Genomic DNA, 16,679 nt, shown 5'->3' with positions numbered 1-16,679 from the left:
TGAAATACCATCAATTTCGATCCCCCCATTCCAAACCGTGAGTACCCCAGGCCATTTCCGTTACAATATATTAATGTCTTTGATGCTGCTATCGAAACAGCCTGCCCGATGGCCAGATTTGAGGCCCATAAACTTTTTCAGAGAGACAGTCTAGTTTACCTAAACTGGATTAGCGGAGATGAATGCCGAATGGAAGCTGCCATTGAACGAGGGAAATGGACCAACGACAATTGAATAACAATTACCCAGTTTTATGCTGGTCTCCTTGAACTCGATGCGTCCCGGGAGCGTCGCGGCGCCCCAATCAACAAAAGGTCGTTTAACCGGCATGGCGTGCGCCTCGAACGCCGACGTCGTAGACTACGACGCCGTGACGTCACAGTTGTAATCTGGCCGACGAGACATCATGGGATAGAGCGAGCTCTAACCGATGCCAGTCGAAGACCCGCTTTCATCCAGACCATTTTATCCAGGCTCCAGCACTGGATACGTCCGGTTTCGATTCCAGAATTGTGCGGTTTTTGGCGCGCGTTTAAAACTTTTTTGATTTTTGGCTCAGCTCGCGTAGGGCGAAAGGTTAGTTTCCATTACTACTCAGTAGGCCATAGTTCTCCTTTACGTATCTGATGTTTATACCTTTATTGTTGCGTTTTTTCATCACGACACTTAGCAAGTTCTTCAGCTGGAACATTCGTGGCAATGCAGAACACTTTAAACGGCTTCCAAGTGCGGTAATTTCAAAATCGCACATACACCGAGCTTAATTTTTAAACCCTTTTGTTTCTGACGACGCCTTTAGCTTCTTACTCACGACAATGACGCGTAATAGTGCCGGAATAAAAAAAGGCATATTTTACGTATTAAAAACCTTTGAAAAGCGATATCGAACAGTGACATTGACACATTAATGCAAATCAGACGCATTCGAGTTTGACATGTGTGTCAGCGAAAGTCTGCCTGAATTCTTGGTTAGGTACCTAAGTCTAAGGAAGTTTGGCAATGCTTGACTTGAAATCTTTCGTTATATTAACACTGGGTGTTATAAAAAAATCGCGAAAAAATTACATTTTCAGTACCGACTGCACTATACCATTCACCATGTATATTTAAATAAATTTGGTTGAAAATGTGTTTACGGTTTTTTAAGACAATAGCCAATTAACAAAACGTTTGAATAAAATTCTAAAATAAAACAAGCGCCGAAACTCTGGACTATTTCCCATCGAATTGAATGAAATGTTAATTAATAAAAACATGCAATAATCGACAGAACGATGGATTCACAACGCTGTTTTATGGTGAAAAAAAGTCATGTTTATCAAGCAAAAACCTGAAGCTAATTGTTTAAATCCGGGCTAATCCATTTTCCGATTAAGCATTGTGAACCGTTCGGGCAAAAAAACGAATTTTTGCAGGTTGCTTGGGAGTAAATTTCTTTCTGAAAAAACCAAATGTACAAAAAACCAATCGATCACTTGCAAAATCCAACATTGCCAATTGCAGTTCATTGGATTAGTTTTCAAGGGGAAAAACACACTCCTCCACAAGAATTCAATCAGCGACTGCTTCTCTAACGTTTTTTTTTCGATTTTCGTTTCAGTGCATTTCAGGACTTCAAAACGCGCAAAGAATTAAATTGGCAAAATTAGTGAAACATTTAGGTCGAGTAAAGTTTCATAAACAGCCATTTTTCAATTAGTTAGCGCACACCATGAAATTTATGGCATAGTTTGCGGCGAAATTTTATGCTCTTTTCGTGGTAAAAGCTATAAATTATTTAGAGTTGAAGCGAAACGACCCTAAATCAGCGCGTCGAATTGAAGAGCCGCAACGTTGAGCCAGATTTCTATGTTCACCAGCTGGTAAAGTGCATCTAGTTATAGAAAGTTTTCTTTCTCTCCGTATCAAAATTATAACAGTACTTGATTCTCTTATTCCCAGAAGATAAATTGATTTCGATCCCTGAAGATCACGCTGTTGGATCCTGGCTCCTATGGATACATGAAAAGACTCCAACCCTAGGAGAGTCTCCATTCTACAGTCTATTTTTGATCCAGCAAGCCGCAGATTTCCTAGTTGGTTTTTTTTGTTTGCACTTGGTTGATCTCAGTGGATTTGATTTAATTTTATAAGATTTGGCTCATTTCATGATAAAAATGCCATAAAAGCGATAATTCACAATTCGCTTTATTAAATTCCGACAAATTATCTTTTAGATCCCGGGCATGAAACAGGAAAAAACCTCGAAATACTTTCACTTTACAAGCAGAAATTTAATTTGATCGCAGGTGCGTGTTAGCTGATGAGAAAATGGGGAAAATGAATTGCGGGGGTGAGATGATGGGAAGCTTCTAATCTGCCGGGGGAATGTTTTAAACGTAAAGAAACACTGAAGGTATAATATAATAGCAAACCTCAGAGTTCGTTTTTATTTCCTCTTACGTAAGAAGCCATTCCATTGGCGGCAATCTAGTTAGTTGCTCCAAGTCATACCATCAATATCAGCAGATTTTCCGAAAATCCATTATGTATTTGCCCCCAAATCGGATCAGAAATTTTCCAGACTTTTCCTTTCTCGAGCGCGCTCTCCTCCTTTCAACGTCAGCGAAGCCAATAAAATCAGGGTCTAATCACCCTAAAAGCACAGGCGAACAAATATGAATATCGCTAGAAAAAACGCTCCTCCAATTCGAGGTAAACTGAAATTTTGAGGGTCGAGAAGCCGGAATTTTCCCATACATCTCCGGCTCCGGCCTGGATTAAATCCCAGGTAAGCTCTTGGCAAAGTCACAATGGGGAAAATTGGAAGGTCGTGGAAAGGGTTCGCTTTGATAATAAAACGCAACCGCCCAGACCTTCCCGGATGAAACCTGGTCGGATTCGGTAATTTGTGGCGATCTTAACTAAAAAATTATCCGATTCAAGATGCATATTAATCAAGATCAATTCAAATAAGTTTCTTCATTCAATAAGTAGTGGATTACTCGTTTTTCAGTTACTAAGGCAAGTCGACTGACTGTTGAAAAACACGAGTTCTTCAAAAATTCGTCAAGGAAAAGCAAAAAATTGCTGAATGTGGCCCATAACATTACTCGAAAGAGAAAATCGGCTGCTTTAAGTGAGGAAAAACTAACTTTAATATGAAATTTCTGGCAGTTTCCACGATTTTTCAGTTACAAAAAGGCAGATTAATCCCATGTGGCCATCTTTTTCTTTTGACTCTTTTCACTCTTCTAATTACCGGTGTTTCCAATAACCAGAAAATCCTTGGAAAAACGGAAAAAAATGCGTTCTATATGCACACTAGCTCGGACTCACTCGCATCGCTTGGCCACTTTCAGCATCGCTATTCGAACACTCGCCGATCGAAAAAACCATTCAAACACATGCGAGTAAATTTTTAAACACCATCTGTACAGTTCGGGTGGTAAAATGAGAACTTTACGATGCAGCTATTTGACCTTTCTTCCAAAGTTGTTTTGTGAACTTCGCTAAAGTTGCAGTTTTGTGAGTAAGAAAAACGTCTGTTCGGAGCCACCAATGTTGATCGATAAAAGCAACTCGGATTTTAATAAGAAATGAAGCTCTAGCGGGGAATTTCAGTGGACAAAAGTTTCAGGTTTTCCTTGTGAAATCAAATATTTACAAAGTTTGTTATTTACCGTGTTTTGCTTCAATAGACCAGCCACTTTATTAGCTTGAGCTTTTAGTCCAACATTGAGTGTAATCCGTGTTCCAAGAACCATAAACTCCAGCTGTACATTTTCCACTTTTACAACCAGATTAGCCGCTATCGTTAGTCAAAATAAATTGCCGAAATGCTCGATTTTAGAGCTTCTGAATGACCTGCAAAGTCGATATAACGTGTCCCGAATGGGGATTTTAATCCGCGGAAAATGACTGATTTTATCTGGGCGCTATTACGACTATTATGACCCATTAAATGGCCCCAAAGGAGACACGGGAAAATGGCTTTTCAAATTAATACACGTGCTTGCTGCATGACATTCAGGGCAAATTAACCAAATTTGAAAGGGACTAAAGTCAACTTGGCGAACTCTTTGCATACTCGCAATTGCAAACAAAAGTATGCACAACTTTGCAAAGGGCCACTGCTTCCAAAAAGTAAAGACTCCAACTTGTTTGATGAATATACAAAATATAATTTACAAATTCCAATTTGCCATCGTACGCCTGACGAGAAAAAAAGTCCATTATAAGGCGAAAACAACTTTCTCCCACCTGCCCGACGGAATGAAAAGTTGCCGAATTGTTTTCTAACAGGCTGCGTAAAAATTCAAGTTTTCCTTCATCAAAGCAACGATTAAAAACAATAAAAGCTACAAACCCAGACAAACGTAAACGTCGATGTTTCCACTGTTTATGTTTGGAAAGTGTTCGTTTCTCATGTTTATACGAAAAAAATCGTTTGTTTTGCGTCAGACTTTGCCATTTTTTTGTGTACAGTACGAAAATTGTTCAACAAACTTGATAGGTTTAGATAATTATTGCCGTGAAACTGAACGCCTCCTTAAAATATTTGCTGATGATCCGAAGCAACCCTAAACGAACTCAAACTCAAGCAAACCTAAACAACCCAAGCAAATCCAGACTAACCCAAATGAAGCTCAACAAACGCAAACGAACACAAGCGAACGCAAAAAAAATGATATTTGATTTAAAAGAAAATACAAAGTTTAGAAGGTTTAACAGGTCAGTTTGGTTGAAAAACTTGAAAGGTTTAGACAATTATTTCCGGTAATTTCGCCGATTGTATTTTTTTGTCGTAAAACTCAAGGATTTCGTAAAATTTTTATTCATGAATCGAAGCGCGTAACCCAAACAATCACAAACAAACGAAAGCAATCTCAAATAAGCCCAAACACACCCTGGTTAGCCCAGGCTAACCCAAACAAACCCCAACGAACTCAAACGAACCGAAGCAAATTGTAAGTTGGAAGTTTCATTTCGAAAAAATAACACAGTTTAAAATCCTCTATTGTTCTGTTTACTTGAAGTAATATGAACAGTTTTTGTAAGAAGTTCTATTAAAGAACACCCTGTAGGCTTTTCCTGTATATTTAAGAAAATTGGCAACATCGCAGGTAACTTTCTTCAATTTCAGGCAGTTTTCTTTAAGAGAACGTAGAAGAACTGCATCCAACTTTGGTGCTTGAAAATAAAAAATCGCTTGTTTGAAGTGTCCAGTTAAGGTCATCTAATGACAGGCTGTTTTGCGCTTTTTGGGTTAGTTTGACTAAATTTTGAAAATTTTATAAGAAAAACAAATCATGAAAAATGATGGACCACCACAAGAATAATCTCGAAAAGACAAGTTTCGATCAGAAACACAATCACACAAGGTCAAGATGAAGCAGATGAAGAAGCGATGGAAAGGGAATGTAGGAAAAGTTTTTGAAGACCAAAGATAGGAAAACCTTATTGAAAAGCGCCTTTTTTTAGAAAAAATTCAAAGTCCCTTCGGCTGCACAAATGGAAAATGTGAATGTTGTGAGTTTCGAAAGGCCTCAAAAGCAGCAAAAAGAGCAAAGGATTCAGAACAGTTTCCTACAAATAATGCTGCAAAAAACCTTGAGAGGAAGAGAACTAAGAAGGCCACCCGAGAGAAGTGAAACTGTTCACGTCCACTTGCGTGATCGGACTGAGTTCACGAACATCAGCGAACACAGGCGAACTTGCAACAAACTTTTACTCCTGATGCGTCCGTTTAAATTCCTTGCAATGGATGCTTACAAAGAATAATCAAATATCCGATATTGTTAAAATATCTTCAATATCATTGAACTCATGTAACCTGAATTTTTTTGATCATTATCAAAATAAACCCTGTGTAACGCGAACAAACATCAAGTTATCGTTAGATTTTGGATATAATCCTATTCAAAACAGGACAATAGACCCATGCAGGGTTAAAACATCAAATTCCCCATTTCGGGGCAAAAAGGGGTGCTTTGTTGATGTTCGCCTATCGGCCTAGCGCAACTTCCCGTGTTCATCTCGTTTTGCGAAAAACTTTTAATTAACAAAGTTTTCACGTAAATCGGCCGCCATTCCTAGTTGGGGGATTTTTATCGGCCGACTCACATATAAGCGGAGTTTGAGCGAATAACTCTGATCTTATTACCAGGCCGAAAATTGCCGCTACCAAGACGGGAATATTTTCTCTATTTCGCCTCTGTCGCTTGTTTTATGCCCTCGAGCGGTCCATAATTCTACTTTGTGTCATAAACATACAACCAGGAGCATAACTCCGATGGGAGCAGTAAAACATGGCACATTCCAGGCGGAAACTTTCCCAATGAAATATGTATCAACTGTCCATATTGGCGCTGGAATAAGCGTTAAACTGGTTTTCCGTTTTACTTCTTACAATTACGTTTCATCAGGAATTTTTATGGGGCCGCGCTTGAAAATATTTTTATGGTCGTTACAATCTTAAGGTGGACTTTGCAAAGTGGTGCGCTTTCGCCGTCATTGCCACCCTTGAAGATGCCAGTCACTCGTACTTGCGAAACATCATGAAGAATTTCCCTTCCACTATGGGCTAAAAGCCCCTGCCGGCTGTTTTTCATTCAAGGCAATTCCGTCTGAAGATACCCAACTCCCATGATAGCGAAACATCGACCATAGTTCCGATAAAAATAGGAAAAGAATGCTTTGCGTTTGTTAGTTAACGTTTAATAGCCTGTTCACGAGCCAACTGGATATGTTTGTTCGGTTACTTTACAAAAACCAGCGCCGTCCATGCTTTATAGCCGGCAATATGTCTTCAATTTCAACTAGCCGAAAGCAAAGCGAATCGGCCATCCGGGATGCGTCATTACCAGTGATTAATGGGATCAACATGATTTTTGGATTAATTGGTTCGTTTTCGTTGATTAGAGCAAAGTGTTGTATCAGATAAGCAAAATTACATCGAATTGGGTAAACATTTTTTCGAAATACATTTTTGTGTGCCCCGTTATCAGTATGTTTGCTTATCCAGGACTCCGTCTGTCCCGTTTTAATAGTAAACAATTTTTCTTTTTGGAGAAAACTACGATAATTTTGTGTTAGACTACGACGGCTCCAACAAAGAGATTATTAAATCAGCAAAATCTCGAAACTCTAGCTTGTTAAATAAAACCGATTATTGCATTCCAGAACGTAGCCCTACAAGGTGAATTTTCTTTACAATCGCTAAGTTTATAGTTTAAAGTCACTTTTCTATACACACTTCATAAATGCATATTGGTGACCTTCTTGCGTCGAAAGGAATGGATTGAGCCCAAAAAACACGCATGTGAAATTTTGATTTCTGGCCGAAATTTTTCCAAGGGTGAAGGTCGATTTTTGGAAAAAACTAAAATATTTTCAATATGTCTTGAATTTTACATAATTTTCAGCTCTCGGACGCGAGGACTGCATCGAACTCATTAAAAAACATGGTCGAAGTTTCAGAAAAACTGAAGGTTTTTCAAAAGATTATCCTGAATACTAAAGACTAAAGACTATTTGAATGCTTGAGAGTAGGTATGCGATTTTCCCAATGTGATCGATCTATCCAATTTAGCACAGTTTATATGCGCGTTTCTCCCGCGTTCCATATTTGCCCGATATACAAGTTCGCTTATGAAGAATTATGGGCCGTGCCAGAATAATCGCCATTAATCATCTGTGACATCAACTGAAAAATGCGTTCAGAGGGCCGATTTCGATTTGGAAAATCCATACTGATGTCTTATTCGGTATCAATCACCGTTCGATTGATAGATTTGCCAATATTGAGCCCCCATCCGATACCACTTGATATAGAGGGCTGCAAGGGAAAATATCAACTGGAGTTTTACACAACAGAACTAATCTGGAATAGTTTAGAAGTGAACAATTCGAATCACCTTAAAGGCACATCGAGAAACTTTTCTCATTTAAGTATTCCCCAAGTTGGGCGGCGGACGGGGGTGAAAGAATTGATAGAGCGTAGGACACACTAAGCCAACACGTGTATTTGCAAGCTCTCATAATTGCCCATATTTAGGATAAACTTCAGACGCTCAACGGCTAAGACCCAAGGTGGGTGTTCCACGTTGCTTAATAGCCTCAACAAAGCATTGCTTGCAATATTGCTTCACAACTTTGCGCTCAACATTTAAAGCCAAGACATCGATTTTTTAAAACGTTGTATAGGGCAGGTTTTGCCATTTTACAGGCAATATTCTCAGAAATGTCCACTCAGTGGTTACGCCCTATTTTAAGCGAGCCCTAATTTACATTATTTTAACTAGTGTCTTTTCTTTTATATAGATTTGATGGACTCTGGTCATTTGTTAGCTGACAGGGGCTAAGAGGTTCGAAACAGCCAACAGCCTGAATCTTAGTTCATACTTTTCTCTGTTGCGCTAATAGTTTTTCCTAATTTCAGGCTGTGATCTTCGATGAGATCGAACTCACCGACCTGTGCCTAGCTGAGTGTTCAACAAAAAACGTCAATCACAGTTTTCAGGTAACTAAAACAGGCCGAACTGAACCTACTTATAGGACGAAACCCGAATAAATATCGATTTCTCGTTTGCATTTTAAAGTATCAAGAAAGTGTACAAATTGGATGCTTCTTTGTGTCGCATAATGCTACTCTTTCCCTCTAAATGACCATATTTTGCATTCTGATGGACATTAAATCAGCAGCTCGATGGCGCCCTTTGATTTCGCATTTAAAGTAGCACAAAAAGATCCATGCTTCTACAATCCTTTCGATGTAACTTCCGAAATTATCGAGCATACGGGCAAAATGTGTTGCATAAAAGATAAAGTTCCGCAATTAGTGTTAGGCAGGTGGAAAAGACGCGGAAATTACAGTGAAAGCTTTTACCACCTGCGCTGCGTTAAAGATTAGCCTAAAATGCGCTTAGCCAAGGCCCTTAGCAAAGTGCACGTAGTTTCCAGAAAGTCCTCCATACCTCCAGTTTAAATTAAGAATGCCGATTAAATGATGAGCCCATAAGTTGAGCACAGTTTCCGTGCCTCAATTTGACTTTCAAAGAGTCGCCACTTTTGCCACTGTTTTATTTCGGAAAACGCATAACTTTTATAAAGTCCCCCATTTCGTGCCGGCAAGTTGAGGAAAGTTTTAACAAGTGGAGCACATGGTGTCACGGTTTCATTGAAACTTGTACTTGTCGTCAAGGAAAAAGGGTATTGAGGTCAATTTATTGGGTTTCGCACAGCTCTGAACCTATATTTACATGCCAAACTTTGAGTTTGTTTGAAAACTTTGCCATATTTTTTTCATTTTCCATCTTGAACAAAGTGGGCGATGCGCTGATGAAAGTGGAAAAGCCATGCGAGCGAGGCCGAGCGAGTGTGCGATAGATCGCGATTTTTAGTGCTCTTTAGCCGACGATTTCTTCCTCATTTTTGATCCAAACACTTTACAAGTGGATATTTATGATCTTGTTACGTCAAAAGAAATCGATTGAGCGACGCAGCTTGATTATCGGCCGAAATTTTTCTAAGAGTGGGAGTCGATTTTTTGAAAAAATTAAAATTTATTCAAAACGTGTTAAATTTTACATCATTTTCAGTTCACGGACGCAAAGAATGCATCAAACTGATTAAAAAACATGCTAGAAGTTGCAGATAAGGCACTCTTACCTTGGTCATCCTGTAGAATGCTCTTGTTTTCCAATATAGCGGGTCTCAATTTGAAAACTTCCCATCCTTAATATCCTGCCAACGATTTAAGTCGCAAAAATCGTCAACATTTTCTTTACAATCGCCAATTTTCTAGTTTAAAGTCACATTTTCGGGTCCTTCAATCCTTCGACAGGCAATTCCAACAAATAAGACACTTTCCAAAAAGAACGTGTAAAAACCGGTTAATTTAAAACTTCGAATGAAATAAATGCTGCTTTACTGACAGCGGGTTTCAAAGTTGATGTGTTTGTATTCACTCGTTGCCATGGTACGCGTCTTGTATTCAAAGAGTTGACAAGCGATTGGTCGATCAGGTTTACGTGTTTCCGGAAACGCGCTTCACCAGGGACGGTTTCTAGGCAACGAAGGTTGTTGATTTCTTCGAAGATGGAGAAGTACTGATTTTGTGCGGAAAATATTCCCTGTGGAAGAAATGAATTAGTGACCTTTTTATTATTGACTTCATAAATGCATTTTTGTGACCTTCTTACGTCGAAAGGAATCGATTGAGCTCAAAAAACAAGCATGTGAAATTTTGATTTTTGGCTAACCCAAATTTTTCCAAGGGTGGGTGTCGATTTTTTGAAAAAATTAAAATGTTCTCAAAATGTCTCAAATTTTACGTCATTTTCAGCTCACGGACGCGAGCAATGCATCGAACTCACTAAAAAGCATGGTAGAAGTTTTAGCTCCGAAATAATAGACATTTTTGGCACAATTTAAGCATTTTTTGAGCGTTCACGATCTTTAGCCGACGATTTCTTCTTCATTTTTGATCCAAACACTTTATAAATGCATACTTCTGAACTTCTTACGTTGAGGAAAACCGTTTGAGCTCAAAAAACACGCACGTGAAATTTTGACAGCGACTAATCGTTTCGATTTAGTATCCGAAAAAATCCTAGACACTCCCGAATTTCCTATTAAAGTGCGTTTTTCCACATTTAAAGCAGCGCATTTTCTCTATCGAGTAATATTAAGAGCCGGATTGTGCGATTTTTGGCTTTTTGCGGGTGAGCACGCACCCAAAGGCTTTAAACACGAAGAAGGGAGTCTAATTAAGCGCCATCCTCCAACTTAATTGACGTTATCAGGAGCTTATGAGTCAATTCACGAGCTGCAGTCTAACAAGGCCTTACTGCTTGATCATATTACCGCAAACCGTTAAGGAGTATCGAAGCTTAGGTGAAGGATAATCGCTTAACTGTCTTCCGCCATTAACAATCCATTAAAGAAGTTATCCGGAATGTGTAAAGTTTCCAAATGAGTTGATCAGTTGGATGGCCTTAAGATGCCCTGGTTCACGTAATCCGATCGAAGCGATTCCATAAATGCCCCTTAGCGTCAATGGATAAAATGAATGGAGGCGCACACATTATTTTTACAAAAGACGACGTTTCAATTGAGGCGACTGAAAGAGAACAACGGAAAATAATGAGGTTAATTAACTTCGAAGGAGAGTAGTTTCATAAAAGAAACCTTTCCACGTTAATTGGTTTATCGTGTGACTAATTGAGTAAAACGCCACGTCGGATTCGAAGCTCCGAACCAGATTCTGATGTAATAAGCGAAAGTCCGTCATTTCTCGTATCAATTAATTTTCCGCATCCAGGAAATCCAGTCAAAGACCCAATAATTAACTTATCACATCGAAGAGTTACCTTTGAATAGTGTCTCTGGAGTTTTATGGAATTAGAGCGCGCGTTTTACTAAAGGGAATCCGAAAAAGGCGATCTTCTATATGTGCTTTAAACCTCCCCTTTCAGGGAACAGCCTGTGATTAATTATGCCACACGGCACAAAGGCACCAAAACTTTTAGAGCCGGCGGCGCCATTCAATTAGAGTAGGTAGATATCTCAAAGCACTCCTTTACTTGGAAATTTAGACTGGAAAGCTACCGATCTTTGACTACCAACTATTTCTTTCAGCTTATAACCCCGTTCAGATCGTTAGTGCTTTGCTGCGAATCCCGAAGAGAAATGGAAGAGTGGCTCAGTGCACTTACAGCTGCCTCGCAGCGCCGGTACCACGAACTGGAACCTGACTGTCTTTCCGGTCAGCACCATTGGTAAGGATAAACTTTCTTTTGAATTTTAAAGCATTGCAGAGTTTTTCAAAGACAAGCCACAGAGCTGAGTTTCCTTAAAAACGCCGTCCAGGTTGGTCCAGGTTAACCGTCATAAAAACCGTCATAGAATAAAGTAGACTTTTATTAAAAAAACTTGACTTGCAGATGTTTCCTAGCAGAAATCAGCGGGTCCAATGAAGGCCTAAATCAAAAGGTTACAAGAGATTTTTTTCGTAAACATGACCAGCAAACGTAAATATCTTTTTATTATGTTCCACCTAATTATATTCTTGTCCTTCCTGGGTCTCAGTCAAAGTGTGAAGTAAAAATTTTGAATATTGTAACAGCGCCATCATCAGATTTAAAATTTACACAAACTCATAATTGGTAAACATTACATTCTTTTAGGTCAACATCTCGTTAAAGAATGTTAAATGTTGCAAATAAAAAAAATATTTTACATTCAAAAAGAAATTAAATGAAATTTTACCTATTCCTGATCCATTATAAATTATTAGACTGACAAGAATATTAAAATTATAAAATAAAATTATTGTTGCCATCATGCGTTAAACAAGTTCAATATTTTATGGTTTCTATTAATTTATGAAGTTATCACTTCTGTCGAGCGTCCCGTGACAAACACCATTTTTTTTWTATTTTTAGTTTTGACCTATTCTGAWCATTTCTTCGCGGATCAAATTGTTAATTGGTAGAAAGGTTATCATAGTAATCTTTAACTTTCTGATAAAAAAAGKTTCTCCACTTTACCCCTAGATGGCACTTTACCTGTACCTTTTTTGAAACGCAAAATRTCGCAAAARGGAATATGCGATKTAAAGATTAGAAAATACTAGACAAAAAATGTGCGCCWCGACTCGAAAAACCGCTTCGTTTGGGAGCAAATCTACGTCAAAATGTTTATAACTGTCAACCCAGTGTCCTTGGATTTAATTRCAATCGCAGCAAATCAAGTCGCCTGRTTTTAGAATCTGCCAAATTTGACAATTTATAGTGATTATTCACTATAAATTGTCATTGTCATGTCAATTGTCATGTCTTCATGATATATCAATTTAGACTATTTTTTGTGCTGCATTTGATCGCAACATTTTAATAKTCTCGATTCTCAATTTTAGTTTAATGGCTTKAKRGCGCAAAAATGTAGTCTAAATTGATACAATAATTACTATAAATTGCCAAATTTGGCWCATTTTAAAACTGTTCWTTAAATCGTAAAATTCATCTGGTAGTAAGTAAAATTAAATATATTTCCCGATCGATTTCGGAACTGAAAATTGGTCGGGCTTTCTGCATTGCCATTTTCTACATGGAAAATTAATTTAAACCATTTCGTTGACGTTAACATCCACCACCCTGTATATGTATGCCGCTGTGTTCTCCATGCTTGTGATGCTGAGACAAAATAGCAAGGAAGAATAAACTGGAATTTAGAAGATTCTCACCGAATACGACAATTGTAGAATTGAAGAATCTTTGCATTATTTGAACAGGGCCCAGATTTAACTACCTTGCAACATATGCAGAAGGACAAACATGTTTTTTTGGCTTCTCTCGCCTTAAACATGAAAAACCTTTGTCAAGCCCTGTAACCAATCAAGCATTCTCATAAAAAATTGTCAAACTAATTGTGGCTCATTGGCACAGGCCTCAAACCATCCAAGCGTCTTAAAACTTAACAATTTTGTTTATTCCCAGCTAAAGCAATCTCAGTTTTCTCATTTTGCGCGAGTTGTCAATAATCCATTGCGAATCCGAGCTGATGAATAAACATGTTGATTTAAGTTTGGCAGTATAATTTCATCGGGCTTTTATCCCTGCCGGCTTGAAACTACCTCAATCCGCCATTCAGCAGGATAAAACGGTTTACAGCGAAATCCATTAAACAAGTTTGAATTGGACATTTTGCCGGGATCATTGTTCAGTTCGCGTAGTTTACGGATTCAAAGGATTGTGACACAATTGGGAACAAAGTGCGCTGGGAAAATTAGAGCAATTGTCGCTGGCAATGATTTGCCAATTTTCTTCCATTCAAACTTGCAAAGGTTTGCCGGATGGATTTCCAAAACAACTGAGCCGCTTTTAACGCGATTAAGCATGTTAAAGGGGCGGGATATAGACAACAGGGAGTTTTTGCGCCCCTTAATTGCAACACGCTTTAGGTTATCCGTTATTCTGAGCATGCGTAATAGTAAAGAAATAACCGTTTACGTTATTAGAGGATAACGTGTTCCTTGATTTACGTCCGAGGAACGGTAACGTTAATAAGCATCACGTTATAAAGCAGAACGACGGTGTTGACATATTTCTAATATTATTAATAAAATAAGCGGCTCTACTAGAATAAGAAATCTTTGTAAATTTAAGATGGTGTGTAAAATTAACCCTCTTATTAAATTGGTCATTCCGGCGCAGAAAGACAGCTTCAATGTTTTCTTCCATCTTAGCCACTTTTTGTTTAATAACAAGAGAAACTTAAACTAGCTTTGAAACTTTTCCAAACAAAACGGGATAAGAAAACAATAAAGTGAGGTTTGTTTTATCAAGAGTGCGACAAGCGCGGTATCAAAAACTAAAAAACTCACTTAACGTTATTTGCCTGAACACTTTATTTTTTCAACACGGCGCATGATTAGAATATCGTTTAGCGTTTAAGGCCAACGTAATTTTAAGGGGACTAAAAACTCTCTATTTAATCAAAGTGCTGGTAATTAGAGAAAATAATGCACATTTTTCAACTGTGCCGGAAAACTTCCAGGTTAATTTCCTAAATTATGGGTTTGAGCTCAACTACCCACAGTTTCCTGCTAAATCAACCCGACAACCGCAAAAGGATTTTCCGTTTGGCAGGTTAATTTCCAAGTCTAATTGCAAGCTGGCATTCTACTTCTGGATTTTCAGAAGAAGAACAACTTTCTTTGATGGTTAATTAACACGCCTGCTTCGTTTACAGTTTCGCTTTGAGCCGTTTATAAAATAGGAAACTGGCGAGGAAACGCCATGACTTCATCCTGATGTTCAATAAACGTGTAGCAGAGCCAAATGCGTTGATTAGAAGTGATTTGAGATGGTCATAGTTTTCAAAATCCGAATTTTTCTTTTTTAGGTACGCACCATCATTCGATGCCAGACCGACTTATTGTAACGTTTGCCGTTATAAAATAAATGCTCGCCATTTGCTGCGATGCGAAGTGTGCAAGTTTAATGTGCATAAACGATGTGCAGCCAAAGCGATAAACAACTGCAAATGGACCACTTTGGCCTCTGTGGGCAAGGATATCATTGAGGATGCTGATGGGGTAAGTGCGGGCCTTGTGAGCGGTAACCTACTTTTGAAAGATTCCATAAAACGAAAGGTTGCAGCTCAATTTGATATTTGCTTTGGCTGATAACATTTCATCTAGAAAGTTTTACATTTGCTGTGTTATTGCAGACAGTTTTCAACTTTCTGAGCCACTCCGGGCAACGATCTTGGGAACTGTTGTGCTCAGAGTTATCATTCCATGTTATGAAGCGTTAAAATTTCTATGTTCCGCTTCATGGACATGTTGTAGGCGATGTAAAGGAATTTTAAAGCGGGCTTTCGCCCAACACAAAGCCCCAATATTCCCAAAGAGGATTTCCCGTAGCGGCCATGTATTCCTGAAACAACAGGTTTCCTGCTGGATTAACAAAAGCTGATTATCCCAGTTTGCTACTAAAACGCCCATATTAAGTGAAGCCTGGTTGCAACCGGATTAACTTTTGCCTTTTATTTTCAGCATATTCTTATGCCGCATCAGTGGATGGAAGGTAACCTGGCGGTGCTGTCCAGGTGCGCTGTATGTAATGCTGTTTGTGGCTCAGTTTTAAGGTAAACGCCGTTAGTAGAACTTAAAAACGCAACTGTTCTAAGTGTGTAAATAAAAAATGTATTTTTTTGCGCATTGTGAAAAAAAGTCTAAACAGGCTGTCCCACCGCGGTCGAATCTGACAAACTATAACCACAAAATATCCCCCCTAGGGGGTATGTTCTGTGACTATAACTAGGAGAATTTTGAAAGTCGAACAGTGTGGCAACATCGCCACAATCGAACATGAAGTCATTGGGGGCAAGAGATCTAGAATATTTTCAATAGGGATACACTTTCGGTTATACCGGAAATAGGTGTCAACTTGCTTATATCAAACACAATCGCTTCCCCCGCTTATTAAAAAAATTAAAGCTCCCGATATTTTAGAGAAATTTTGAAAATTTACAAAAAAAACGAAAATTGGTGCAAATGTGCAACTTTGGACTCTTGCATATGTGCGCCTGTTCTACGAAAGTACCGAAAGCTCACTTCATTAACTGCCCTTGATGAAATTTGATGAATCTTCAAAGACAATCGCGTACCATTTAAACACCCGCTTTTAAGTAAAATTTGGAAAATTTTCAAAAAATTAACCAACATCCAATGTGAAACTTTGGACTCTTGAACACTTGCGCCTCTTCTACAAATGTACAGAAATTTCACTTTATTACCTGCACCTGCTGAGATTTGATGAGTTTTCAAACAGAATCGCTTCCGATTAAAGCACCGCATATTTTAGAAAAATTTTGAAAGTTTACCAAAATTTAACGAAAATTCGTGCAGGTGTGACATTTTGTATTCCTGAACATTTGCGTCTTGTCTATAAAAATACCGAAAGCTCACTTCATTAACTTTCAGACAATAGCGTCCCATTTAAATACCCACTTTTAAGTAAAAATTTTGAAAGTTTACCAAAAATTAACGAAAATTCGTGCAGGTGGGACATTTGGGATTTTTAAACATTTGCACCTTGTCTTTAAAAATACCGAAAGCTCACTTTATTAACTGCGCTTGATGAAATTTGATGAATTTTCAAAGACAATCGCGTCCCATTTAAACACCC

The 16,679-nt window shown here is 38.4% G+C and overlaps 1 protein-coding gene and 1 long non-coding RNA gene across 2 annotated transcripts in view; one reads left to right on the top strand and one right to left on the bottom strand.

The window, feature by feature from the left end:
- Positions 1-16,679, top strand: part of LOC109537264 (diacylglycerol kinase eta) — a gene marked incomplete in the record, with an annotated part of 65,005 nt that overhangs the window by 24,766 nt on the left and 23,560 nt on the right. The window contains 4 exon segments of the mRNA XM_048665266.1: positions 8,423-8,503; positions 11,623-11,762; positions 14,890-15,082; positions 15,545-15,636. Of these exon segments, the coding sequence (XP_048521223.1) occupies positions 8,423-8,503; positions 11,623-11,762; positions 14,890-15,082; positions 15,545-15,636 (506 nt within the window).
- LOC125503990 lies at positions 2,397-10,032 on the bottom strand. Its single transcript, XR_007281227.1, has 2 exons — positions 9,652-10,032; positions 2,397-2,635 (listed from the first exon to the last, which is right to left on the bottom strand). It is a non-coding gene; the product is annotated as an uncharacterized LOC125503990 (long non-coding RNA).

The sequence above is a fragment of the Dendroctonus ponderosae genome, unplaced genomic scaffold, assembly GCF_020466585.1.
Source record: "Dendroctonus ponderosae isolate FM_Combo_2020 unplaced genomic scaffold, Dpon_F_20191213v2 Dpon_F_20191213_3, whole genome shotgun sequence".
Classification (NCBI taxonomy): Eukaryota; Metazoa; Arthropoda; class Insecta; order Coleoptera; family Curculionidae; genus Dendroctonus; species Dendroctonus ponderosae.
The sequence above is the reverse complement of the archived record's forward strand: the minus strand, read 5'-3'. Positions and strand labels throughout refer to the sequence as shown.